Source organism: Lissotriton helveticus, chromosome 1_2, assembly GCF_964261635.1.
Source record: "Lissotriton helveticus chromosome 1_2, aLisHel1.1, whole genome shotgun sequence".
Classification (NCBI taxonomy): Eukaryota; Metazoa; Chordata; class Amphibia; order Caudata; family Salamandridae; genus Lissotriton; species Lissotriton helveticus.
Genome location: NC_136058.1, coordinates 115,842,635 through 115,869,092, shown reverse-complemented (window position 1 = coordinate 115,869,092; position 26,458 = coordinate 115,842,635). Strand labels below are relative to the sequence as shown.

Here is a 26,458-nt window from a genome sequence, read left to right as displayed (position 1 = left end):
CTTTGGCGAAGCTTGGGGTAGGCACCCCGCTAAGCCCATTATTTTTGGATCTAATGAACTTGCTGCTGTGATATATTTCGCTACTGAATATAAATCATTATGGACAGACCTAACTGGAGGCACATGTTGAAATTGTAGAGACCAAAATATTTTCTATCAACACATAAGCACTTTATGTTTAATAGACTTTGAATGAACTGAGGTTTAGCTATTTTGGGACTATTGTTGGACTTACCCAAACACTGTAACCTCCAATGCTATTTTTAAAGTTAAGGCACCCGTTCATGAGCATACGATGAAAGCATACATTGGCAATACTAATCATTCCTGTCAAACTGCCAGCCATTTGTCAATTAAATGCATAGCACGACCAGAGATAGAGCCCTAAGTTATTGAGGTTTTCTGGAGGCAAGCTGCATTTTATATCTTAATTTTGTTTGGGGGAGTCTTTCCTACTAAAGTATATATGTATAAATTCCTACCAAATGCACTTGTTAGTGAACTCTGTGACTGCGAGTTTGGGGGACACAAAACCCTGCATCATTCTCAGGATGACCTAGAAGTGCACCCATTTATTTGCACCACCTAGATTCAGAAGGGCCAGAATCAATCCTTGCAGGAGCAGCAACCTCTTTTTGAACTCTCTTCCAGCAGATCTTAGGGACCATTTGGTCACTTTTGGTGATCAGACAACATCGAAATGCCCTCCGATTTTGAGCTTACCTGACATAAACTATACCCATGCTTTTAGTTCCCCCTACCTTCTCCCCAGTTCAGCCGCGGCCTGGGGAGGGAGTTGCGGTGGGGCAGACAGGCGGGGTGGGGGAGGGGCAGGGTGGGAGGTGATAAACACCGGAATATGGATGATTGCAGGTAAGTAAACAATTAAGTTAATAAAACGAATTTCGTAGCCTGCCCTGCATCGCATTTTGCTTACCTGCAATCATCCATATTCCGGTGTTTATCACCACCCACCCGCCCCTCCCCCGCCTCGCCTGTCTGCCCCACTACAACTCCCTCCACGGGCCGTGGCTGCTCCACTTTCACTTACTGCTAAACATTGCTTATCTGTTGTTGCATTATATAGCACCAGTATACGTCATTAGCTCAAGAGTGCTTTAAAATATGACACCCATGGAAAATGTGTTGCTTATACTTACTTATATTTTATTCAATTATTTCCAAATTTGCTTGAGTTGATACAAAAACGAATCGACTGTGTCTGAGAACACATTATTTAGCATTACATTTATTTTTAATATATCATGATAAAGTCAACATTTTCCAGGTGAACAAAAGTCAAAATGTTTCTCATGTTATTTTAATGAATATTCTGTTATCTTAGATTTTAATTTATAACATAAACATTAGCCTCGACTAAAACTGTCCACAGCTCTCTAGCCACAATGAAGTCATGATTACTTTTAGTGTGTTAAAAGAATATATGCCCTCAGGGCTCCATTTATGATAAACCCTGACACTCCACACTGGGATTTACTGTGTAATACTACAAAGTACAGTTTAATTTGAACAAACTCTTTGTGGCTTTTAGCAGCGAGAAACGGCACAAATCTTGTAAGGAAGTGGATAGTTCGGCAATCCTCTTTTGTACTTTGAAGAATTGAAGTTACCATTTGTAGGTGCCTTGAAGCTGAACCTCTGTAGAAGGGTGGCTAAGTAGAGGAACAACTCCATTTTAGCAAACTGTTCTCCAATACACACTCGATTTCCTAAAACAACACAAATAAAGAAGAGCTGTCAGCGGCCTCAGTTAATTCAGCGTCATCATCCTTCTTTACATACATATTTACCACAATCATATGATGTATTTATTACCCATATTTCCTGCCTTACACTTTGTGGGCCTAATTTTGAATGTAGTATTATACTTATTTACATTTCAATTATTCTGTAATGTTATGATACACATATATTAATTACAACTATTTCAAAGGACATTGTAGAAAACTCAGTAAACTGCATGTAACAGGTTAAAAGTACATTCACTTTAAATATTTCCAGGTAGCCTCTAAAAAGAGTGCAGCAAAATAGATATGTTTAACTAGTGAAGCGAAATCTAAGGCATAACTGAGCCACACATGTGCCATGCATATTATATGTAGGTGCCTCGCTCCTCTAGTCCAATGGCCATACTCTCTGCATTTATCTGACTACGTCCCTGTTTATTTGCTGCTTCCCCAGCCCTGATTACGAGGAGGGTAGTCTGCAGCACGATAGGGCAAGAAACCACAGGACGTGAACATACGATAAGTGAGATGTCACTTATCCCTTCTCAAAGACTGACCAACTGGGCCTGTGATAAGCTCATGGTGGACACAGCACTCGGTGCTAGAAGTGTCCGCACCGAAGCCACATTGTAGGAAGCTACTGCTGGTGCTCTGTCTACAGTGACTGCATAACAGTGCTATAGCTCATCTACGTATCGGCTCCTATTGTAATTGTTTATAGCACTGCAATGACATTTTGAAGATTCCCATCATAATAGCTTGTTATTTCTTTTTACTAGTAAATAATCAAACAGGTGATTTGTTACTTACCAAGAGAAAACGACACAAATGCTTCACTTTTCTTAAACTCGCCATTTTCTAGGAAGTTTTCAGGGTTAAAGGTGTCAGGGGTTTTCCATTCATTCTTGTCAAACAGCAAAGATGTGAAATTTGGGATCACAACAGTTCCCTGAAAATTTAATATGGAATATTATTCTTTCCGCGACTCATCTTCAAATATAAAAAGAAAAAACAAGCACATGAAAAGCTCTGATGCGTAATTTCAGGATGGGAGCAGTCGGCAGCGACAATTAACTAAGAAATCTTATAAGGGCAGAATTAAAGGAAGATTACTATTGCAAAACCAAAGACTGGACAGTGATAGCACATGCCACTGTTACTACAGCTTTGTGGCTTACAGTGCAGGGACCGCCGTGTGTGACCTTCCTATATGACTGACTCATTGTCATCTCATTGTTTAATCAATAAAAGCAGTCAGGCATTTGTCCGGATACAAACTCCACCACCATGGTAGAAATTGAGAGAGAACGATTTACGGGGTTTTGGGCTCTTTGAGGAACGGAATCAGTGATAACAATACCGTAAAGAATTTAATAAAATGATGTTCTAGCTAATAAATAGTTACGTATTTGTTAGTTTATCTGCGGGGGATAACAAAATGGAGATGTTAAAAATAAATAGCAGCCATACAAATAATAAAACGTGTATAGTCAAGATTTCAGAATTTTTATAATATTGATAAATAGTTATTTGCGGAAAATGAGTCAATTACTCTTCACTCTACTGTCCAAAACTCCCTTCTCGTAAAGAACTTGAAGTTGACAAGGACATAAACACAAATATAGTCACAGATATAGACATTTCATCTGCTGCAAGCCGTGGAGGTGATTTAGGGACATCTCTCTTAAATCTGCAATTGAGTTGGCGGAGATTTTTCATCTAAAAAAGTCAGTCACATAGACCTATGGTAATTACTCTTTGGTCCACAGAATACTGAGCCATGGACAGAATCAGTACTTAATTTGTAACGAAAAAAATATATATGTGCCAGGGCCTCATCAGGAGGACACTGCAGCTTACACCACCCATTCCACTACCAACGCTGCCAATGACAGTACCATTGTCATTGGCAGTTCCTAACCATCACACTCCTATGAGTGTGACAATTCATTCCATTGAAGGCACTTAACAACAGAAGAATAGCTTGGGCAAAAGTTATTACTACTTTTCTAATGTATGTTGTATTAATAAATGACTTTTGTGCTCATTTCTAGATTAGACAGACAGCACCACAGTTTGGTAGAATGCCATAAGTGCTGGTGTTTACAATTAAGTGCTGGTGCCCATCACCATAATGTACTGGCTCAAATTAAGCACTGGACAGCATTTTACAAATTGATCACCATTGTGGAGTCACAAGTTATGTATTTCCTGTAATCTTGGTGTTGAAATCACACGAGAAACGGTTGGCTATGACAAGTGACTTTGATAGAATTTGCTTCACTTTAGTCAAGAAAGGAGAATTTGAATATTTCTGAAGTGGTCAATAGGAGCTGATGAAGTAATAGAAAAAGATCTTCTTAGGCAATGAAGGAGCTACTTCTGTTTGAACGGCTAATGCTTAGATTGGACACAGATGCAAAATTAATAATTTTAACTCTTGACAACATTTACAGCAGGTAGTTAAGTTATCTAATTGGTCGGCACCACATGTTAAACTGAGGCCTCAAACGTCATCAGCCTTAAGACATCAATCATCCAGGTCTCCTGGAACACAAAAACAAGAAACTTTGTGGTGCATACTAGAAAATAATCATAAAGTAAATGTTTACAAAGATCCACATCATACCCAGGATAGAAAAAACATGGGTGAGCATGAGGTGGTGTCAGTCAATTTTGTGTTAGGAGTGTGCAGGCAACTGTTGAGTTTGTGTCTCTATTCCTGGGAGTGTGACTAACAGAGATTCCTTAGGTAACCACATCTAACGTAAGTGACCCTCGACCAAATCTAACGTGAGTGGGTCTAGTAAAACTATTTTGTTTTACTTTCACAGTGATTTGTGCAATACTTTGTGTTTTCTTATTAAATAGCCAATGGAGTCAAAATTAGGTGTAGGATTATGAGAGTGAAAGTGATAATCCAGCACCCTGAGTCACAACAGGATTTGATTCACAAAAAGCAAGCAAACAAATTGAACTGTTGTAGTTATAAGATGTTTTGTGTAACTTCTATTTACAAATAACACTGATAATGTAGGTAGCTACAAAACTTTAAACATTGACAATGTATGCAGAATATGAAGAACTTGTATGTGATTAATAAAAGTATCATACCAGTTAGCACTAAAGTTTATTCATGCCAGTAACAAATGTGGCCATGGCAGTATGAGAACAATTAACACCATCAAATTTGACACATTTGTCATATTTCCTAAAGGTGAGAGCAGTACTTAATTTGTAAAAAAAACAAAAAAAAAAAGTGGCAGTTGCAGAAATGATTCTTAGGAAGCCACGGCCCACTTCTGTCCCTTGTGTGGCCAACTTTGACCCCGGGCATTCTCGATTCCCATTGATGTTTCCGGATCACCTCCGAGGGCATGCACAGATACCACCCTACGGTTTCAGTCAGTGCTCACCCTACCTCCTCTGCAGTTGTTTGCTGGGAACGGAGTGACAAGGGGCCAGATGTACGACCGTTATTTGCAGTCACAGAGAGGCATTTTGCCCTTTTACGACCGCAAAAAACAGTAGCACAATGTTCCAACCCTATTTTGTGAGTCGCATGTAATAGCGACTCGCCAAATAGGGTTAGCGACTCGCTATTAGGAAGGGGCGTTCCAAGGGCGTCCTTTCCTAATAGCGACTCTGAACCGTAACTAAGATGGAGTGACCTCGCATGTAAGTGATAATAGTGTGATGATGGAAGGGGAGATTATTGTGGATCAATATGCAGACAATGCGGGAGTCGGAGTCATAGTTTGAAAAATATCTATGGTTCCCCTAGGACGCTGCGAAAGTGGGAGAGCATTGAGGGGGAATTTGTGTTTCCTGCAGGAAAGCCACTGTGGCGACGTCTAATATTCCAAGTGTGATGTGTGAGGTCATCACGCTGCTTATTACCTTCTGTCATTTAAATAGCTGAGTAGCAACGGGCGTGTCAGAGTCGGTGTGAAGAATCCCAGCATGTGATATCTGGCTTAAAGAGAACAGCATAAAGAAAGAAAAGAAAAAGGACAGAACATACAATTCAAATAAACCCATTGCCCTAACGCCCCACCCACACTGAGCCAGAGGGCATCAGCAACTCCCAAATAGATCAGTGATATAAACATAGTACATGGAATACTCCTAGGTGGGTGAGGAATGCCACGGGGGCCTATGCGCTATCTGAAACAAGTGTTATAAGCATATTCAAATATGGTGAGGCTACACAACAAGAATGTATCTTTGGGGACACAGTACCATGGGGGAGAGATGGAGGTATCCTGGTGTGGTCAGCGTGGAATCACAGAGTTCAAATGGGATTAAACAGGTCAGCACTGGAGGGCATGTTCAGCTCAGGTGAGGAACGTTCCTGAGTATTACGGATCTGAGAAGGGCCGCCAGGTCCCAGCTGTTTACAAAAGGACACAACTTAGGCCGGAGTGTCAAAGAATCTGGCTTTGTTATTCACCATGACCCGCAGCCTGGCAGGGTACATCATACTGTATTTGAGTCCATGTCTGTGGACATGGCCTTGACGTCGTTCAACTTTCATCTGACGTCCTGGACAGCTGTGAAGTTGGGATAGATGGAAACCGTTGTATTTTGATATTGCAGAGGTGATCTTTCACACACCAGGCAGATCATTGTGTCCCGGTAATTTAGGATCCGTGCGACTATAGGGTGAGGAAAGGCACCTGTAGGGGGGCAGGAGCCCAAGGATCTGTGTGCTGTCTCAGCAATAAAAGTAGATGAAAAGGATCCAGGACCGAAAAGTTCGGTGAGTAGAGATTTGACAAACAGTTCCAGTGGACCCATATTCATTGTTTCCGCAATGCCTGTTATTCGAATATTGTTTTGAGGTGATTGAGCTTCAAGGTCCTCGTTCTTAATGGCTACTGCTTTTAGGAGGCGCTTTGTTTTCTCCAGGTGGCGTGCCATGTTGGTCGTGTTATCTTCACTTCCAGACACAGTGTACTCCACCGTGTCTAGGCGATGACCATGTCGCTCCAGATTCTCCCCCATGCGATCCAAACAGGAAACCAGGGCATCAAGGCGGGTGTCCATGGCGCCAAAGCCATCCCACAGCTCTGCCATGATTCCCGCATTGCAATCCAGTGGGTCAGGGGGTGGTGCAGCACTGCGGCTTCCTTCCATGTTGGATGATGCCCCAGATCGGTCTGTGATCTTGGGGGGCTCAAAAGTGAGTCTCCGCTGCTTAGGGTCTCCACGGTCCACGGGGGTGTGCAGCAGCACACACAAAGGATTGCTGAAACAGGGGTAATTATGAAAGAGTTGATCAGTGTATGTTAATTGAGAGTGTCTGGGAAGTGTGACAGGCCCAATTTGTAAGTGAGGACCCAACGCCTGGGGAATCAGTAGGGAGCAATGCATAGAGGGTCTTGTAAATCCAAGGAGTCCCAAGTCAACGTACTGTATGCATGAAGAGGATGGTTCAGGTATGTAGAGTTGCACCTAGGGCAGCGGTAGACCAGCAGTGAGAGTCTGGTAAGTGATGGCCAGAGGGGCCTCAGTAGGTAATTTGGGGGGCCATGGGTTGATACTAAGGGCTTGACACCCCCCCAAATACAGCCAGGTGCTGGAGAAAGTGAAGAAGGTGCAGTAGTTGCTTCAGGGTTGCTCAGCTGCCACCCCTCTGGCAACAGATGAAGGTGGGTACGGGTGCCAACCAGGTAAGGGACAGTATGATGATTTTGAGCAACCGTAACTGGGGCCGTTCTGTCCTGCATGGGTATACCTGTGGCCAGGGGGGAGTTCAGGCACCCATGTAAGACAGGGGGTGAAATAACAAGGCCGGGGAAGAGGGTCCATCGATGTGTGGGGAAAGTGTGAGCTCAGCAGGGGGCACAGGCCCGGACTTCCCCCACATTACCCTGCAATGTCAGCCTCTCAGGTGGCCAAGGTCGGCAGGGACTCCCACCTGCGACCAGAAGCACCCCTGCATTTCAATCAGCGGTCGGCCACACCCTTGGTGGCCAATGGGCAGATTGGTCATGCGGTTTGTGGCTGCTGGTCAAAGTCAGCCCAAGATGGTGGCCAGAGCCTCTCGATGCCAGAAGGTGGGGCGCTTCCCATTTGCTGTGATAGGGCGAGGGTAGTCCTCCTAGCAGGGAATGGGTGGCCACCAAACAGTTGTTCCCGGTGAGGGGGAGAGTGGGGCCCAGCAGGGATTCCACCATCTTGGCCTCAGGCTCACTTGTGGCCCCTGTTGTCACAGGACCTCTGAGGTGGGCTGGGCCACAGCCACCTCTCCCAGAAGCAGAAATGTGCGGTGACCCCAGCAAGCCCGATGGTCGGTTTCAGGTGGTCACTACAGCTCCCAGGAGGCAAGGGAATATTGTTCTGCGTTTCCTCGTTTAATTATGGAGGGTTCAGTGTTACATAGCCATCAGATGGGGGCATAGGCTCTGGAGCTTCAGAGCCGAGTGGCCATGTCAGTCAACTAGCCTCGTCCCCCGGGGCGGTAATACTGACAACGCCTATCCCAGCATTATCGACACTGGGCTTATTGGTATCTCTTGGGCTTAAAGGGAAAAAACGCCTCTTTATGAGTTGGACACAGAAGGTCCATTTATAAATGGAGAGTTAATGAGAATTATCGCACACAATTACCCTGCAATTTCTCATTTATTCTAGCAGTTTCACGTAAAGATTTTTTCTGCTTTTAAGACGTCAAAGTCCACTGATGAAACACCACATATCCATTGAGTCACGTTTCTAATTCCGTTGGAGTTGGTAAACATCAAAATATCCACTGGCATTTCGTGCTCCCATCTCTGTGTATCATGTATCATGTATATATCATGTATCCCTGTATGCCCATTTTTCTCTGTGCTCCTTTTGTCATTATGAATTTTCCTATCTGTTTTACTCCCCTTCTCTGGGTACTTTTTGTCTCTATCTGTTCTGTGTTTCTTTGCTGAGTTTGTTTTTCATGTTATTTCTGTCTTTGCTCCTTCTGTTTGTTCTCCTCTCTCAGCGTCGACAGTCTCTCAGTATCCCTTTTGTCTGTTAATTGTGCTTCTGTGGTTGTTAGCCATTGTATTCATTCTCTGCCTCTTGTGATGTCTTTATCTCTTCTTTTTCTCAGTGTACATTCTTTATCACTTTTTAATGTGAATGTAATCAATAAACAATGCTGTTGCGCTCATCTAAAAATTAATACTACAAGCGAAACAGTGGTTCTGTCACTCTTACAAATCAAAAAATATTTATAAGCAATTATGTCTCTCCAAATGGATGAGAACAGTCAACAAATGAGCAGTCACGATGTACCTTATGTCCAAACCAAAAACGCAAAACTCTTCTATTATTTCCACGATATTTGTATTTTATCAGTAAGTGTAAACCTATTTTAGTACATATATTTACATACACACAGAACAGTTCTTTGGAACTAACATTTAGGACTTCAAAGTGCACAAACTTTAAAATATTTACATGTCACAACACATTCCACAAGATACATGGACACATACTACATAGAAAAATTATATCTAAACACAGTGCGAAGTATTGAAAGAAGAAAAAATAAATATCAGCCCAGTGAGTGATTAATCATTAGTTTGTTATCCTGGGCGATCATCAACACTTGAGAATAAAGCGTCAACATTTCGACCCCTGAACAAAATGCGATATTATAACAGTCTAGGTGGGGTCTTCCTCGGGACTAACTGGAGATTCTGTGAGCAGCCTTTATGGGGCTCCTATTCGTGGCACTATGGTCCTAATCACATGCGGTCAGTGATCTGGTCACTTCAAGGATTAATCATGTAAGTCATTCCTCCGGCGTCAGGCGCACGGGGCTCCATGTGGGTTTCTTTATTTTAGTCATCCGTGCCTGTCCCTTTGCACATGTTGCTCCTTAGTCACAAACAGGAAGCAACTGGAATATTTGAAGACTTTTTGGGGGATGAACGCTTTTTTGACCATTATCAAAAAGGTCCCTCATTTAACCTCCTACCAGGGTGTTGATAGGTGCCAATGACGGAGCACGTCACGATAAGTGAGTGTGGCATCTAATCCAATATCTTTGGATATCCAAGCAGTTAATAGAGAAACCTTTTTGAAAATGGTCAAAAAAGCATTCATAGCCCAAAATTCTTCAAACATTCCAGTAGCTTTTTAGTGTGACTATTGAGGCTGGGAGAGTGCAACTGTTGTAAATGTCTCTTGCTCTCTACATTGTGGTAAAACAGGTTGCTACTTCCCTCTAACCCCAAGTTATTTTATAAATTCCTTCAGCCTCACCCTAATTTTAAAATAAAGAGTCTGATGTAGGGTCATTTTGAACAGATATGATATTGCATTTTAAACTTTAGAAACCCATGTCCATATTTAATATTAAATATGGACATGCCTGATTTTAGTAAGTCATCTTAATTTCAGTGTTCCTTCTTTTTCTGGGTAGTCCGGCTGCCACTCAGCTCACCTCCTGCCTCCAAATCCTGATGCAAATGCATAATTCTTTGAAACCCACCTAAAATGCTTGGCTGAACTTTGTCAGTTGTCTTTCATCACACAGATAAAGTAGTTTTACTTTATTTATCATATTTAGATTTCCATGAGGGACAACCGAGCACATTACATAGCACAAGGTAGGAGCCAAAGTAATCTTAGTGGTAATAGCCTCAAACAGTGAGACCTAATGCCATATAGCTTTGGTGCCTTAAACAGGAATGTCCACTTCAATGAACAGAAGGCCTTTTCCAGGTCCAACACGAGGCACACCGCCTGTGGCCAACATTGTTGTGAGTCTGCCATTATGTGAAATAAGCGTTGGAGATTCAGGGAGGTATTGCATGCTGGTTCAAACCCGTTTTGGTACATGTGGACCAATGTTGGAATTAAAAGAGCTAATCTAGGCGCAAGCATTTTTTCTAAGATCTTGTAATTTGTATTAAACAGTGTCAAAGGCTTGTATGAGCCTAGTTCCATGGGATAATTTTTAGGTTAGGGATAGGTTTATAATGGTACTTGCTGAATACCATACTAAGTGGTCTGTGTTCAAACCCATGTGTACAATCAATTCCCAATATGTGATGGATTTCCTGGAAGAAGTTTTTTTAGAAGAAGGTATGCCAAAAACCATTGTATCAGATAATGGTGTACAGTTAGTTTCACGAGTAATGAAGGAATTTATGGAGAAGTAGAGAATTGTTCATGAAAGGGTGGCTTTGTTTAGACCACAAGCTAATGGATTGGTCGAAAGGATCAATCGCTTAATTATGGACAACATAATCAATCAATCATTTGTAGAGCGCACTACTCACCCGTGAGGGTCTCAAGGGGCTGAGGGAGAGGGGAGCTGCTACTGCTCAAACAACCAGGTTTTGAGGAGTCTCCTGAAGGTCAGCAGGTCATGGGTCTGTCGCAGGTGGATGGGGAGGGTGTTTCATGTCTTGGCGGCGAGGTGAGAGAAGCATCTGCTGCCGGTGGTCATTTGGTGGATTCGTGGAATGGTGGCGAGGGCGAGGTCAGCGGAGTGAAGCTGGCAGTTGGGAGTGTAGTAGGTGAGTCGTTTGTTGAGGTATGCTGGTCCGGCGTCGTGGAGTGCTTTGCGGGCGTGGGTGAGGTGCTTGACGGTGATCCTCTTGTTGACGGGGAGCCAGTGTAGGTCCCTCAGGTGGGTAGTGATGTGGCTGTGGTGGGGGATGTCGAGGATGAGGCGTGCGGAGGAGTCTCTTCTGAAGTGTGGCCGTGGTTCCAGCGTAGAGGGTGTTGCCGTAGTCCAGCCTGCTGTTGACAAGTGCCTGGGTGACCGTCCTTCTGGTTCTAGTGGGGATCCATCTGTAGATCTTGTGAAGTATGCGGAGGGTGTTGAAGCTGGAGGAGGAGACGGCGTTGACTTGCTGGGTCATTGACAGTGATGAGTCCAAGATGAACCCCAGTTTGCGTGCGTGGTTGGTGGGTGTTGGTGCAGCTCCCAGCGAAGCCGGACACCAGGAGTCATCCCAGGAGGAGGGAACCGAGGATGAGGACCTCCATCTTGTCCGGGTTCAGCGACGGCGACTGTTCTTCATCCATTCAGCGACGGCCTTCATTCCTTTGTGGAAGTTGGTGTTGGCCAATTGTCATTGGCCGATGAATTATCCTGGAAGGAGGAATTGAAGAAGTTGTTGTGCGCACACAGAACTACTCCTCATGGTGTAACTGGTGTTTCTCCTTTTATTTCTTTGAAGGGTAGAGAACCTGGGAGGAAGGAGAACCCTGTTTGTTTGGTTGCCAAAGATCGCTTGTGGGTGGATCATGCAGCTATAAAAGCTGGTGTCACAATGAAACAGAGGTGTGCAGAAGAGTATTACAATGTAAAGAAAAGTGTTAAGGAACCAAACATTATGTTGGGCGATTGAGTTGTTACGAGAAAGTGTGGAGTGGTGGTAAAGGGAGATAGTAAATTTTCCACTCCATTGAAGGTCGTTGAGGTTAGACGTAATGTGGTTGTCTTAAAGAATGGAACTGTGTGGAGTGTTGGAAATGTTTGCAGAACTGCTGAATGTTCAGGATAAAAGTTAAGTTCTTAGCATTTTGTATAATGTTTACTTTGTTTCCTTGCTACCTTGATGTTTTCATAGTCATGTTATTTTTGATTTATCTTTGAAATTGTCCTGCATTAAATTTCTTTTGTTTTTTTGATAAGGGAAAAGATGTGTAGTGTTAATTATATGCTGCAGAATATCTGTATTAGAATGTCCAGGTGGAACTTGGATTGTCCTGGTTCTTAGGGTTCTGGGAGAGCCTCATTACTGATGAAAAGAGCGGTGTGCATGCAGCTGTTCTGCTGAGGATATCTATCTGGAATAAATACTACTGGACACATACCTGAAGTTGTGTGATTACTACACTACATCTGTTAGGACTCTTGTGGCTTTTTGGCAGACACTATCACTGTCAGTGACGGGTGGGTGGCTCTAATTAAGATGGTGACCATTACCCAAGTGTTAAATTAGTTCTCCAATCTACCTCTATATGTCCCAACTACATTTTTCAGAGACTTCGAAAAAAGAACCAGGGAATTACTGTGGAATTCTGGGTGTTGCAGGGTACCACTAGCAAAATTGTACTGGACTCTGGATCAAGGTGGCCTAGTAATACCAAACCTAGAACAAGATGTTCTTGCCTCTAAGCTGCAGTGGGTAGCCAAGTGGCTTTCTGGCCTGCAGTTGGCTGACATGTCCACATCGCTACCACCCTGGACCTGTGTTCTTCACCTATTTCACCCCGCTACTCAAACCAGGAAGCCGGACCACCTACTATTAAAGTCGTGCACCGCTGCTATCGTCGGAGCCTTCACCTTATGCCTTCAGTGATTCCCTATGCGCCAGCTATAATCCTATTAAACACCCTTAAAATGCCACCATTATCTCCATAGCAGAGCTTGAGACCTGGCAAGCTGCAGGGCTACAATCAATGGGTGACCTCTACAATGATGGTGTCCTCACCCCCCTATGAGACATTAATAGCTGAATCTGAGATACCGCTGGGACAGTTCCTTTTATACAATTCCCTGATGGCGACACTGGGCCAATTATAGGGCGACCCGGCTAGTGAGCTACTAACTCATTTAGTAGTAAAATACTTACACGTCATGAGGCAAGGTAGGCACTTAATACACTGGCTAGCTGCCTCAATATAGATCCAGTCAGCACCCACACATGCATCATTACGTGCCCACTGGAAGAAAGATCTCACCCGTCAATATACAAACAAGAAATGGGGGGTAGTCTTAAAGAGCCCCACTCATGTACCATGTAATATGAAGTTCCACCTCATACTGTTTTACATAGTACACAGGGCCTATCTAACCCTTGCCAAAATCAATTGCTACTTCCACCGTGTAGATGCTGCCTGCCCCTGCTGTGCCCTGGTGAATGCAGACCTCCTCCATATGCTAAGGTCATGCCCCTTCCTCAACACTTACTGGTATGGTGTCACCACCCAACTGTCGATAACGACCTAAACTACATACATGGGAGACCTGCAGACTAGGCCTGTTCCCAGGACCAAGAAGAACACGATAACCTCTAGATTTCTTGACCTGGGCTTCTTATCAGCCAAGCGACTTAGTGCCTGGCAGTAGAAATCTCTGGAGCTCCCATCACTTAAGGTTTGTACCCAATCCTTTCTTGGGGGGGGGGGGGGAGAGGCAGAGAGTGTGGTATGGCGTAAGGAGTACACGTTGGGAGTGCACAGCTACCTCACAGCCTCCAATTGGGACGCAATATGAGCATCCTGACACATAGTGACCCGGGGGTGGCGTGGTGGATGGCTGTAATATCTACGGAATGGTGCCCTACTGCGCAACTTTCTCTGACTTCCCTGCTCACGGCCAAATAGTTTTTATCTTAAAATTCCTACACACTCACTGATACACCAGATATTTCACTGAGTAGACTTAGCTGCTGGATTAAATGGGGGGGGGGAGGGGCAGGGATTTAAAGTTACGGGCTACAAATGTTATTGTTGTTCTGTTATTCATATAATGGATTCTTTTCCACTACTAGTGTACGAAGGTATTAATGGCTGACCAATTTTTGGATGCACGCAGATTGTTTGACACCCTAAACTGGTAACTACTCTATTGATCTTCATGCAACAAATGTGGCATGTATATTTAATGAACACTTCTCTGAATTACCCTCAGTACTTGTTACATGCTGTAGTTTCGAATGTTGTGATGTCACTTACATGATTTAACTGAGCTGTACTTGAGACCATAATCTTGCTTCCCTTTGTTGATTATGCTGTACACAAAATTGCATAAAACTTTAATAAAAAGATTAAAACAAAATGAATTGCATGTCTGCTGTAGGACATGGTTGAGGTGCACTGGCACAGCCATGTGCAACTCATTGTATGATTATAAAGTTTTGTTTGTTGTACGTGGGTGAGATAGATGGAAAAGCTCCTTCAAGCTGATTAGCGCCAACTTGTTCATCTGAAAGAAACAGGTTAGTATTAGATTCCTTACCTTAGAATAGATACCCCAGCAATACCAACCCCGGTGGTGGGTCTGCGAACCAATACAACCTACACCAGAAAGTCCTGGAGGACCGAACGGCCAAAGAAGCCATCCCTCCGGACTTGACCGTCCAGGCAGTAGTGCCTCGCAAAGGTGTGCAGCGAGGCCCACGTGGCCGCCTGGCAAATGTCCTGCAAAGGGACTCCCCGGCCCAGGGCAGTAGTAGCCGCCGTGGCCCGAGTGGAATGGGCCCTCAGCCCAACAGGAGGCTCCTTCCGAGCCAAAGAGTAGCATGCTTTGATGCACAGGACGACCCACCGAGAGATGGTCCGTTTCTGTACCGCCCTTCCCTTCTTCTCACCCACGTAGCCAACAAACAGTTGGTCATCCACCCGGAACTGGCGTGTGCGATCCATATAGAATGAAAGCGCACGTTTTGGGTCCAGACGATGGAGCCGCTCTTCATCCTTTGAAGGATGCGGAGGCGGGAAGAAGGAGGGCAAGGTGATGGACTGCCCAATGTGAAAAGCAGAGACTACCTTGGGCAGGAAAGAAGGTCTGGTCCGAAGAACCACCTTATCAGGATGAACAGACAAGAAAGGAGGTTGAACAGAAAGAGCCTGGAGCTCACTCACTCTCCTGGCAGAGGTGATGGCTACCAGGAAGGCCGTCTTTAAGGTGAGAAGACGGAGAGGACAGGAATGAAGGGGCTCAAAGGGAGCGCACATCAGGAAAGTCAAAACCAGGTTCAAGTCCCACTGAGGCATCACGAACGGAGCTGGAGGATACATGTGCGTGATGCCCTTTAAGAATCTTAACACAATAGGGGACTTGAACAAAGATGGCTGATCAGGTAGCCTCAAGAAGGCGGAAAGGGCAGAAAGATAGCCCTTGATAGTGCCCAGGGCAGAGCCCTGCTGGGCAAGGGAAAGGAGGAAGAGGAGAACCTCAGATAGAGGGGCAGAAAGGGGATCCACAGCCTTTGCTGTGCACCATGCCACAAATCTGTTCCACCGGCAGGCGTATACCGACTTTGTGGAGGGACGCCTGGCTGCCAGAATGACATCACAGACTTCAGGAGGCAAGTCAAATGGCCTCAACTGTCGCCGCTCAATCTCCACGCATGGAGGTGGAGACTGGACAGGTTCGGGTGGAGGACCGTCCCCTGCTGCTGCGACAGAAGGTCCTCCTGAAGGGGCAGGCGGATCGAGGGACCGACCGTCATGCTGAGTAGCTCGGGATACCAGTACCTTCGAGCCCAGTCCGGAGCCACAAGGATAACTTGGGCCCGGTCGCGCCTGATCTTCTTCAGCACTCTGGGCAGAAGTGGTATAGGCGGAAAGGCGTACAACAGACCGCAACTCCACTCGCGCCGAAAGGCGTCGCCGAGCGAGTGCCGTCTTGGAAACTCCAACGCGCAGAACTGATGACATTGCGCGTTCTCTTCTGTGGCGAATAGATCTAACCAAGGCTCTCCCCATTGCTGAAAGAGGCCTCTCGCCACATCCGAGTTCAGACGCCATTCGTGATCCACCGAGCACCGACGGCTGAGTTCGTCCGCCCTGGCGTTCAGAGAACCTGCCAGGTGTTGAACCGTCAGAGTCACGCCCTGACGTTCCAGCCATTGCCAGAGGCGCAGAGCCTCTTGGCAAAGGGTCCACGACCCCACACCGCCCTGTTTGTTGCAGTACCACATGGCGGTGGTGTTGTCCGTGAACACCTGCACTACACTCCCGTTGACAAAGGGGAGGAATGCCTTCAGTGCCAGGCGAATCGCCCGCAGCTCCAACATGTTGATATGGAGCCGGGACTCCGCCGGAGACCAGAGGCCTCTGATCTCCGCCTCTCCCAAGTGGCCACCCCAGCCTTGGAGGGACGCGTCCGTCACAACCACGTGCTCCGGCTGGGGAAGGGAGAGGGATCTGCCCCTGACCCAATCGCGGTCTGTAAGCCACCACTGCAACTGTCTCGCAGTGCCCTCCGAGATCAGGACATGGTCGGATAGGTTGCCCTGATGCTGGGCCCACTGAAACTTCAGGTCCCACTGCAGAGCCCGCATCCGCCATCTGGCGTGATGCACCAGAAGGATGCAGGAGGCCATCAGCCCCAGAAGCCGCAGCGTCAACCTGACCGAAACCCGGGATAACGGCTGAAAGATGGGAATCAGAGCCTGAATATCCCGGACCCGCCGTTCCGGGGGATAAACCCGAAACTGCGCCGAGTCGAGAACCGCTCCGATGAAAAGGAGCTTTTGAGAGGGACACAGGTGTGATTTCGGCACATTGATGGAAAACCCCAACTCGTGCAGGAGGTCTGCCGTCATCTGAAGGTGGTGGACGACTGTCTGGGGCGAGCCCGCCTTCAACAGCCAGTCGTCGAGGTAGGGGAAGACTGAAACCCCTAACCGGCGCAGATGAGCTGCGACCACCGCCATCACTTTCGTGAACACCCGTGGGGCGCTGGTAAGGCCGAATGGGAGCACGATAAACTGAAAATGCTCGTGGCCTACCGTGAACCGCAGGTAACGCCGGTGGGCCGGCAGGACGGGGATGTGAAAGTACGCATCCTGCAAGTCCAACGCTACCATCCAGTCTTGTGGGTCTAGAGCAGCCAAGACCTGAGCCAAAGTCAACATCTTGAACTTCTCCTTCCGGAGGAAGCCGTTGACGTTCCGTAGATCCAAGATAGGACGCAGGCCTCCCTTGTCCTTCTTGGGTACCAGAAAGTAGTGGGAGTAGCAACCACACCCTACTTCTGGCCCAGGAACGCGCTCGATGGCCCCCTTGGCCAAGAGGGCCGTAACTTCCTCCTGCAGAAGTGTCAAGTGGTCTCCCGACACACGGTGGTTCTGCGGTGGCATGGCTGGAGGAGTGGACTCGAAGGGGAGGGCATAGCCCCTTCGGACAAGCTGCAGCACCCACCTGTCCGATGTTATCGCGCGCCAGCGGGAGTGGTGATGGCGAACCCTGCCACCCACTGGCGTCACGTGAGCCCGAAAGCTCGGACTAGGAAGGCTTGGATGCCGCAGCGGAGGGAGGCGTGGACTGACCACGACGCTGGCCTCTACCGCCACCACGGCGGAAACCACGGGCGCCACCGCGCTGGGGAGCGCTCTGCGCCGCGTGGCTGGCAGCACGTGTGGGACCTCCTCTCCCTTGGCCACGAAAGGGCCGAAACGAACCCGTCTGCTGGCGCTGGGTCTGGGTCGAGAGACCCAAGGACTTGGCCGTGACCCTGGAGTCCTTGAAGCGCTCCAGCGCGTGGTCCGCTTTGTCACCAAATAGGCGACTGCCATCAAATGGCATGTCCATAAGCGTATTTTGGACGTCTGGTGAGAAGTTGGCAGATCTCAGCCAGGCATGGCGACGAATCGCCACCGTAGTGGACATGGCCCGTCCCAGTGAGTCCGTGGTGTCCAGACCACAACGGATCGAGTACCGCGCCGCATCCCGGCCTTCAACAAAGGCCCGGGTGAGCTTGTCCCGCACTTCCTGGGGGCATTGCGGCAAACACTCCTCGACCGTATCCCACAGGGAGTGGGTGTAGCGGCCCAAGAGGCACGCGGTGTTACAAGACCGCAGCCCAGCACTCAAAGAGGAAAACACTTTCTTTCCGAATTGGTCGTACCTCTTTGATTCCCGGTCGGGCGGAGCCGACGGAAATGCGGACTGCGAAGTGGAGGCCTGGATCACCAGACTCTCCGGGGAGGGATGGGTGGACAGGAAGGCAGGGTCGTCCGCGCAGGGACGGTGACGCCTGGCAACGTTCCGGTCAACCGGCGCACCAGAGGCGGGATATTAGATTCCTTACCGCCCCGCCCATCCTCCCCGTTCTGCGAACTGATACCTAGGGTTAGGGACATCCCTTTCAGGGCCCTAGTTTCAAATGGCACCAGGCGGGCCTGGACCAGGTGCCCAGAAGGACATCCGTCAGGGCCTCATTAAACGGCAGCAGAGGCTCCTGGGGGCATGACTGCGGTTTAAAAACTTCCGTCAGGATATTCGGTTTGACCTTCGCGACGGGGAGCTCAAGGTGTAAGGCCTTGGCAGCCCTCATCAGGACCACCGAATAGGCAGCACCCGCCTCGGACGCCACAGGGGACGGAGAGACAAACCCAGGGTTGGGCGACTCGTCCAGGCCACTGGCATCACCCAGATCACCTACCCAGTCCACATCGTACTGGCAGGCACGGGATAGAGGGTCCTCAGACCCCTCCCAACCCTCTCCATACTCCTCCTCGTCATACCCATATTCTGGGTCGACGATATAGACATCGGGGTCAACGGGCCCCATCGGCGTCGGGTCCGGCGTCGGCCGACGCCGGTCCGGCTCCGAGTCCGGAGTCGGGGAGGAAAGGGGGGTGGCGCCGCGCGGCGTCGGTGCCGGGGACCCGACGCCGGCCGGAGCCGACGGCGGAGTCGCTGCACCACGCGGGGGCGGTACCATGGGCTGGCCCACAGGAACCGACGCCGGAGAGGCCGGGAGACCAGCCGGCGACGAACCAGAGGGAACCAGCGGCGCCGGGGCCGGAGCCACCGGCGGCGCCGGGGCAGGAGCACCCGAACCGCTCGGGCCCCCAGACGGGACCGACGGGCCCGCAGGCGCCGAAGGCCCCGCCGGAGAAGACCTCGCCCTCATAGCAATGAGGAAGGCCTCGATCTCCTCACGCGACGCGCCTTCCCCAGGGACCGACAGGTGTGGGGTAGACGGCGTCGGCGACCCATGCGGGACCGCGGGGGTGGGGTCACCCGAGCCCCCGGCCGCAGCACGCGGGCGTCGGGGGGAGTCGGGGGTGCGATGGCGACGCCCCGACTTCTTGTGCTTACCTGACGAGCCGGAGGAATGGTGGCGACTCCCGGAGCGCCCATGGCGGCTCCGCGACCGCTCCCTCGACCGCTCCCTCGACCTCCGACCGGACCGGGACCGCTCTCGACGCGGGGCCGACAACCGGAGCTCGAGAAGCTTGCGGGACCGCTCCCGCCTAGCTTTTCCAGTCAAGGCCCGACAGTCGACGCAGGACTCCACGTCGTGGTCCGCGCCCAGACACCGGAGGCAGAGTCGATGGTGGTCGGTGACCGACATCATGCGGTCGCACTCGTCACAACTCTTGAAACCGGGCATCCTACCGGCACCGTAAAGATCAATCAGTTAACAAAAAACTTGGTCAAAAGACCGGAGTACTGCTCTTCGGATCTGCGCTAACTGGCGCGGAAAAAAGAAGAACTGACGTCAGCGCGCGGAGGCGGCGTCTATATACTCCAGCGACGTCATCACGGCGCACGACGCCGACGACGCGGAGCCGCAGGGGACGCCTGCAGACGACGCCTACCGACGCGCAGGGGTACTGCTACGCAAAAGTTTCCGGATCCAGACTGACGCCTGGGGATATTCTAAGGTAAGGAATCTAATACTAACCTGTTTCTTTCAGATACATTGTTACCACTAAATACGCAACCAATCGATATCACAATCATAATTCTTTGCAAATACAGTTAGTAATTTTAGTAATTTTGGAGATAAAAACTGCTACAGCATTTCTGCCCTGGATGGGCTTGACACCTTCATAAACATAATAGAGATACTTTCCTTATCAGACAGCAATGCCATATTTGCGTAATATTACTGTTCCCTGCAGAAAGTATTAATGTGGCAGCAAATTGATAAACAATCATCATTAAGCCCTGGATGGGCAAATCATCCACTTTTCTCAAATATGTATCATTACCTACACTACTCATGTTCCCAGCATGCACAGCATCGTCAGTTGCCATGTGCAATATACGATGTGTAGAGCCCTTCTGTCTCCTGCAATGGGTGTGTCCGGTCAACATTAACATTCATGAATTTATGAAAAAAATAAAGGGAAAGAAAAAAGAAAAAGAAACAGAAAGTGAAAAGGAAGAGGAAGAAAGAAGGAAGAGAAGTAAGATATACAATTCATCCGTAAGCAACTCCCACCACCAAGGATGAGTAGATAAATCTGCGTTCTAACAGTTACTAGCGGACCAGGGCTTGTTGGGTAGCATCATTCCTCATATGTGCCAAAAGAAAAAACACGTTCCACCTCCTTGATCATGAAATCAAGCCCACCACTGTCACCAGTTCAAAAAACTTTATATCATAGGCATTCTCATCAATGGCTACTCATTGGTTACATGTATATGTGGTATTCATGAACACTGACAAGGGACACAATGTACAACTTAGTAAACAGTGGGGAGGACTTCTGATGTAAGTGATCAAAATAAAAATTTGTAATCAGGATACAGTGGCTTCCTTCTAATAAAATTATTGCCATGGCCAATCCGAAGAAGATCTCTCCTTTTGCACTTTCAACTGAGCACACTGTACCAAGGTCCTTGCTTGTACTGATCTTAAAAAACCCCATCAATCACAATGCCTCATTCCTGTATCCCAAATTAATTCAAGATCTTCCTTCCTTTGAATGAAACATAATTACATGCCTTCTTAGAGGCCTTTAAAGGAATTGATTCCGTATATGGCAGAATTCATGGCATCATGTTGCAGTCCAAGTTGTGCCATTTTCATTACGAAGTGAACAAACATAGGCACAGTGTGCAAGGTACAATTCCCTGGAAATCCTGACTGAGTTCAAAATGTTTCTCAAAATTCCTGTGCGGGCCGGCTTTGGCCCTGCTTTAATCATTTTGTCCAATCTATAATCAGACGTCGGGCATCCCGTTAAGGCAATATTTCCAGATGACCAGTATTGCTTCGGGACACCCAGCCTAGCGGACCAGGGTTTGTTGGGTAGCGTCATACCCCATATACGGCAAAAGAAAAAACATGTTCCACCTCCTTGATCGTGAAATCAAGCCCACCACTGTCACCAGTTCGAAAAACTTTATTCCAGCATGGCTAGAAGCATACCGCAGTTTGACTCCATTGAGTCTTAATCATATGCATTCCCATCAATGGCTACTAATTGGTTAACTTTATATGTGGTATTCATGAACACTGACGAGGAGCACAATGTCACACTTTCAATTGAGCACACTGTACCTAGGTCTTCGCTTGTACTGATCTTAAAAAAAAACCATCAACCACAATGCCTCATTCCTGTGTCCCAACAGTCAATTAATTCAAGATCTAGTACAACAAATGAACCTACAGCTGACTCTAAGCTGAGCACATTAATCATATAGTCCCATATAGAGCTGAGTCCTATGCCAGCCAACCACGGGACCTGCAGCAGCTCAGTCCCACTGGAAATCCAGAGACGAAATTCAATACATAAGTGGAGGCAGCACCAGGGACGAAGTCACAAACTGGTCACTTTGTTTCAAAAGTTCTTTATTAATCTTCATAAAAAACACTGGACAACAGCAAACGCGTTTCGTTCCTGTAAAAGGAACTTCCTCAGGGGAAAAAGTATATATGTAGACTTGTAGGGTGGACCCAGAGTATTGGCCTTGGACGTGATAATCCCAATCCTATTTTCAATGACAAGAACCACGATCTCTATCGTATCTGTACATAGGCGCAGTTAAACAATCCCTTGCGCAGGCTGAATCTTCCGGCTCAACAGAACACAGCCTATATCAAAATATCGTAGTGTTGAAAAGCAGAAGTCCGTAGACGGAATTGTAGTGAGGGAACTAAGGAGCCCATTAGGATGGCGGGCGGATTGCCCCGCCGGCCTGGCGGTAGCAATCCACCCGCCATCCTAACCAGAATGACCCCCCGCCATATTAGCATGGCTGGGGGGTCCGCGGTGGACGGAAAGACCGTCTGCCGCTTTTCCGCCCCGGTCGCCTTGCGACTGGTGCGTAACATGTTTAATAGGGTGGCGGTGTCTATCAGACACCGCTAGCCATATTAGTATGGGCTGCAACTGATGCCTTTCCGTGGCGGCTTCACTTCGATGGCCTCCGGCGGGCCCCCAGAGGGAAGGCGAGGTGGGGGGTGCACATGGGGGGTACCTGTGGTACCCCCCGCATTTGCATACACAAAGCGGCAGGCAACTCGCGGTGCCTGCCGCTTTGTGTATGCAAATGCATACATGCATTTTTAGCATTGTGGCGGGCTGTGCCGAGAGCACCGCCCGCCACAATGTTAAAAATTAAGGATGTGCCCTCCTAATATCCCCCACGGGACCCCTGCCCTTATGGAGGGCGGTCCCAAGTACCGGGCCCGCCATCCTAATGGCCCCCCTAAGTGTGGCAGTCCCACAGTATATAGAACAGCTCCAAGTCAAGGTCCGAATATGACAGAAGGAACAAGTGAAGCTACAGATGTCCACACCATACAGAAAATCTTTACTGTGGGTCCATGATAAATCTCAGACGATGGAATCCTCCTGTCCTCACGCGCAGAGTCACGACGCCACAGTCCGGAGTATCAGAATATTTCCAAATGACCGGTAATGCTTCAGGATGCCCAGCCTAGCAGACCGGGGCTTGTTGGGTAGTGTCATTCCCCATATATACCAAAAGAAAAAACACATTCCACCTCCTTGAGCGTGAAATCAAGTCCACCACTGTCCACAGTTCAAAAAACTTTATTCCAGCATGGCTAGTAGCATAACTTGACAGAGAAGATTGTCAACAAACAGCTAACTTGCTACCTCGAAGACAACAACATCCTGGACCCCTCCCAATCCGGTTTTTGCAGCAACCACAGCACCGAGACCGCCCTCATCGCAGCCACTGACGACATCAGGATCCTGATGGACAAAGGAGAAACAGCCGCCCTCATCCTCCTGGACCTATCAGCAGCCTTTGACACAGTCTGCCACCGCACCCTATCAGCACGCCTCCATGACGCCGGAATTCAAGAGAAGGCCCTGACCTGGACCACATATCTTCCTCTCCGGCATAACCCAGAGCGTCCGCCTCCCACCCTTCCACTCCAAAACCACCGAGACCATCTGCGGCGTCCCACAGGGATCCTCCCTCAGCCTGACGCTGTTCAATATTTACATGGCACCGCTCGCCAACGTCGCACGACAACATAACCACAACATCTCCTACGCCGACGACACCCAGCTGATCATATCCCTCACCGAAGACGCCCACACCGCCAAAGCCAACCTCCACAGAGGAATGAAGGCCGTAGCCGACTGGATGAAGGACAGCCGACTGAAGCTGAATGCAGACAAAATGGAGGTCCTCATTCTCGGACCCACCCCATCAGCCTGGGCCGACTCTTGTTGGCCCACATCGCTAGGCACAGCCCCGGAACCCACAGACCACGTACGCAACCTGGGGGTCATCCTCGACTCCACCCTCTCCATGACCAGGCAAGTCAACGCCATCTCCGCGTCCTGCTTCAACACCCTACGAATGCTCCGCAAGATCTTCAAATGGATCCCTCCCGACACAAGAAAAACCGTCACCCAGGCCCTCATCACCAGCAGACTCGACTACAGGAACGCCCTCTACTCAGGAACAACAACCAAGCTCCTGAGATGACTACAACGAATCCAGAACGCCTCGGCACGACTGATCCTCAACATTCACCGACGCAGCCACATCACACCCCACCTGAGAGGCCTGCACTGGCTCCCCGTCAACAAGAGGATCACCTTCAAACTCCTCATCCACACACACAAAGCACTACACAACACCAGACCTACATACCTCAACAACTGACTCAGCTTCCACACCCCCACCAGAAGCCTCCGCTCAGCCAAACTCGCCCTCGCCAGAGTTCCTCGTATCCGGAAAACCACTGCCGGCGGCAAGATCCTTCGCCTACCTCGCCGCCAAGACCTGGAACGCTCTCCCTACCAGCCTACGACAGACTCAGGACCTCCTGGCCTTCAGCGACTTCTCAAGACCTGGCTCTTTGATCAGTAGCGCCCCCCAGCACCTTGAGACCCTCACGGGTATGTAGCGCGCTTTAGAAATGCAGTGATTGATTGATTGATTGAGTCTTAATCAGCCAGCCTGCACAGGAATTTCAAGAAACGTTTTGAACTCAGCCAGGATTTGCAAGGAATTTTACCTAACACGCTGTGCCTATGTTTATGTATGTATCCAGGAGGGGACCGAGTCCTTGGGAGAGCCAGATTAAATTTTACTCACAATATTTGTTACATTGTCTAGTGTTATGGAAGGGATCACATTCAGCGAGTATGGACTTGTGCCAGGCAGGATATCCTTAGATCTAGTATTGCCAGTTTTGGGGGACTGGTAGAACATTATATAGATGTTCTGAATTTTTTCCAGAAAAGAATCTGCCAAGTCGTTACACCGTGATGATAAGGGTTCCAAAGTGGAGACCATTGAGGATGGTTCAGGGAGGGTTTTTACAATAAGAAACATTGTGCATGAAGAATTAGCAGCGCATTTGATTTTTCCTTTGGAGTATCTTATTTGTGATTTTTATTATTTCAGTGTAATATACTCTATGAGTATCTAGATATTTCTGCTTGGTTATCGCCCCATAATCTCTTATTTAGATTCTTTCTGCTCTTTTACATGCTTTTCACTCATCTAGGGTAGGTCTTGAGGGAGGTAACTTAATCAAGAGTAGATTCAAGCCACTCCACGATCTTATCATTTGCCTGTGTCGCGTCTAACCCTAGGGTTGGTCTTGAATTCCTCAGCGCTTGTTTCCATACTTCTATTGGCTGTTTAGACTAAGATAGGTCTTTTGAGCTGACTGGTCAAGCTCAGTAGGATCAACAAATGGTCAGACCAAGTGACTTGAGGAGGTTTTAAAAACTTTTAGCGCATTATCATTAGAAAAGACGGGATCTAAAAGATTACATTACTCATTGGTAGGACATATCACCCTTTGTGATAGTTGGATGGGTCCAAAATAAGGTCTGTGACTGGAATGTTTTCTCACTCTTCTAAGTGAAGGTTAAAATCACCCAAAATGGCAAAGTTTGCTCTGTTGCTGGTTAAAATTGCCATTACTTTAGGGAGTGGGTGGAGGAACTTTGCATTATTTATCATGAGAGGCAATCCAAGGAGATTAGTTTGTGAGGCCCATAAAAGTGGACGCTTTTATGAGTCCATCATCTCAACAACCGACAGCACAATGTGAAACCCAAACTTGTGTGTGTCACAAGATACTCTTTTCTTAATGACCAGATTCGCCAAATGATATGTGCGAATTGGCACATTCTGAATATTTGTCCATCATCATTTTCTTTTTCTTTTGTTTCACTTCACATAGGTTGGCCTACAGACACAAACAGAGGCAACAATTTTTTATACATATTTGCAAGTACCAATCAAGTATCCCTAGTGGCTTTCCTGAAAAGGCGCTTTTGTGCCGAAACGCACATAGGTGACTTAAATAGGCTCATTGTTAAGCCACCGACTATTTCATGATCGACAATATCAATTGTTAAGACACATATTATTAGTTTCAACTGAGTATTATTGTATCACATGCCCATAAGCACCAACAGTTTGGTGCTTTTTCTTTAAAGACGTGTGTTCTGTTTCTTGTTTGTGTACCTTGCGTTTACTATGTGGTTGAATTGAGTTTGACTGTAGACAAGAATGCAGTGTGGATGTGAAATTGTATGTTATATATTCTGCATTTTTCAGATTTGAGTGATTTGAATAAATATATTGTTTTGTACCTATATTATTTGTGTTTTCCTTTAATATTTGTGTTAATTTCATAATGGTAAATATGAATACATGCAAGTTGCCCTAGGTTTTGTACACTATGGGGCCGAATCGTATCTGGAGCCCTCTCCGTACGATTCGTAAACATGCCGTACGACCCGACGAGTACGATCTGGGCAGGGGTATGAGGA

The 26,458-nt window shown here is 47.6% G+C and overlaps 1 protein-coding gene across 1 annotated transcript in view; it reads right to left on the bottom strand.

Annotated features, from left to right (window-relative positions):
- Nucleotides 1-1,146: 1,146 nt before the first annotated feature.
- Nucleotides 1,147-26,458, bottom strand: part of LOC144798808 (cytochrome P450 2J2-like) — a 354,582-nt gene continuing 329,270 nt past the window's right edge. Inside the window, exons 8-9 of the mRNA XM_078669855.1 lie at nucleotides 2,559-2,697; nucleotides 1,147-1,730 (exon numbers count right to left, since the gene is read on the bottom strand). Of these exons, the coding sequence (XP_078525981.1) occupies nucleotides 1,549-1,730; nucleotides 2,559-2,697 (321 nt within the window). The 3' untranslated portion in view covers nucleotides 1,147-1,548. The remainder of the gene's footprint in view (nucleotides 1,731-2,558; nucleotides 2,698-26,458) is intronic.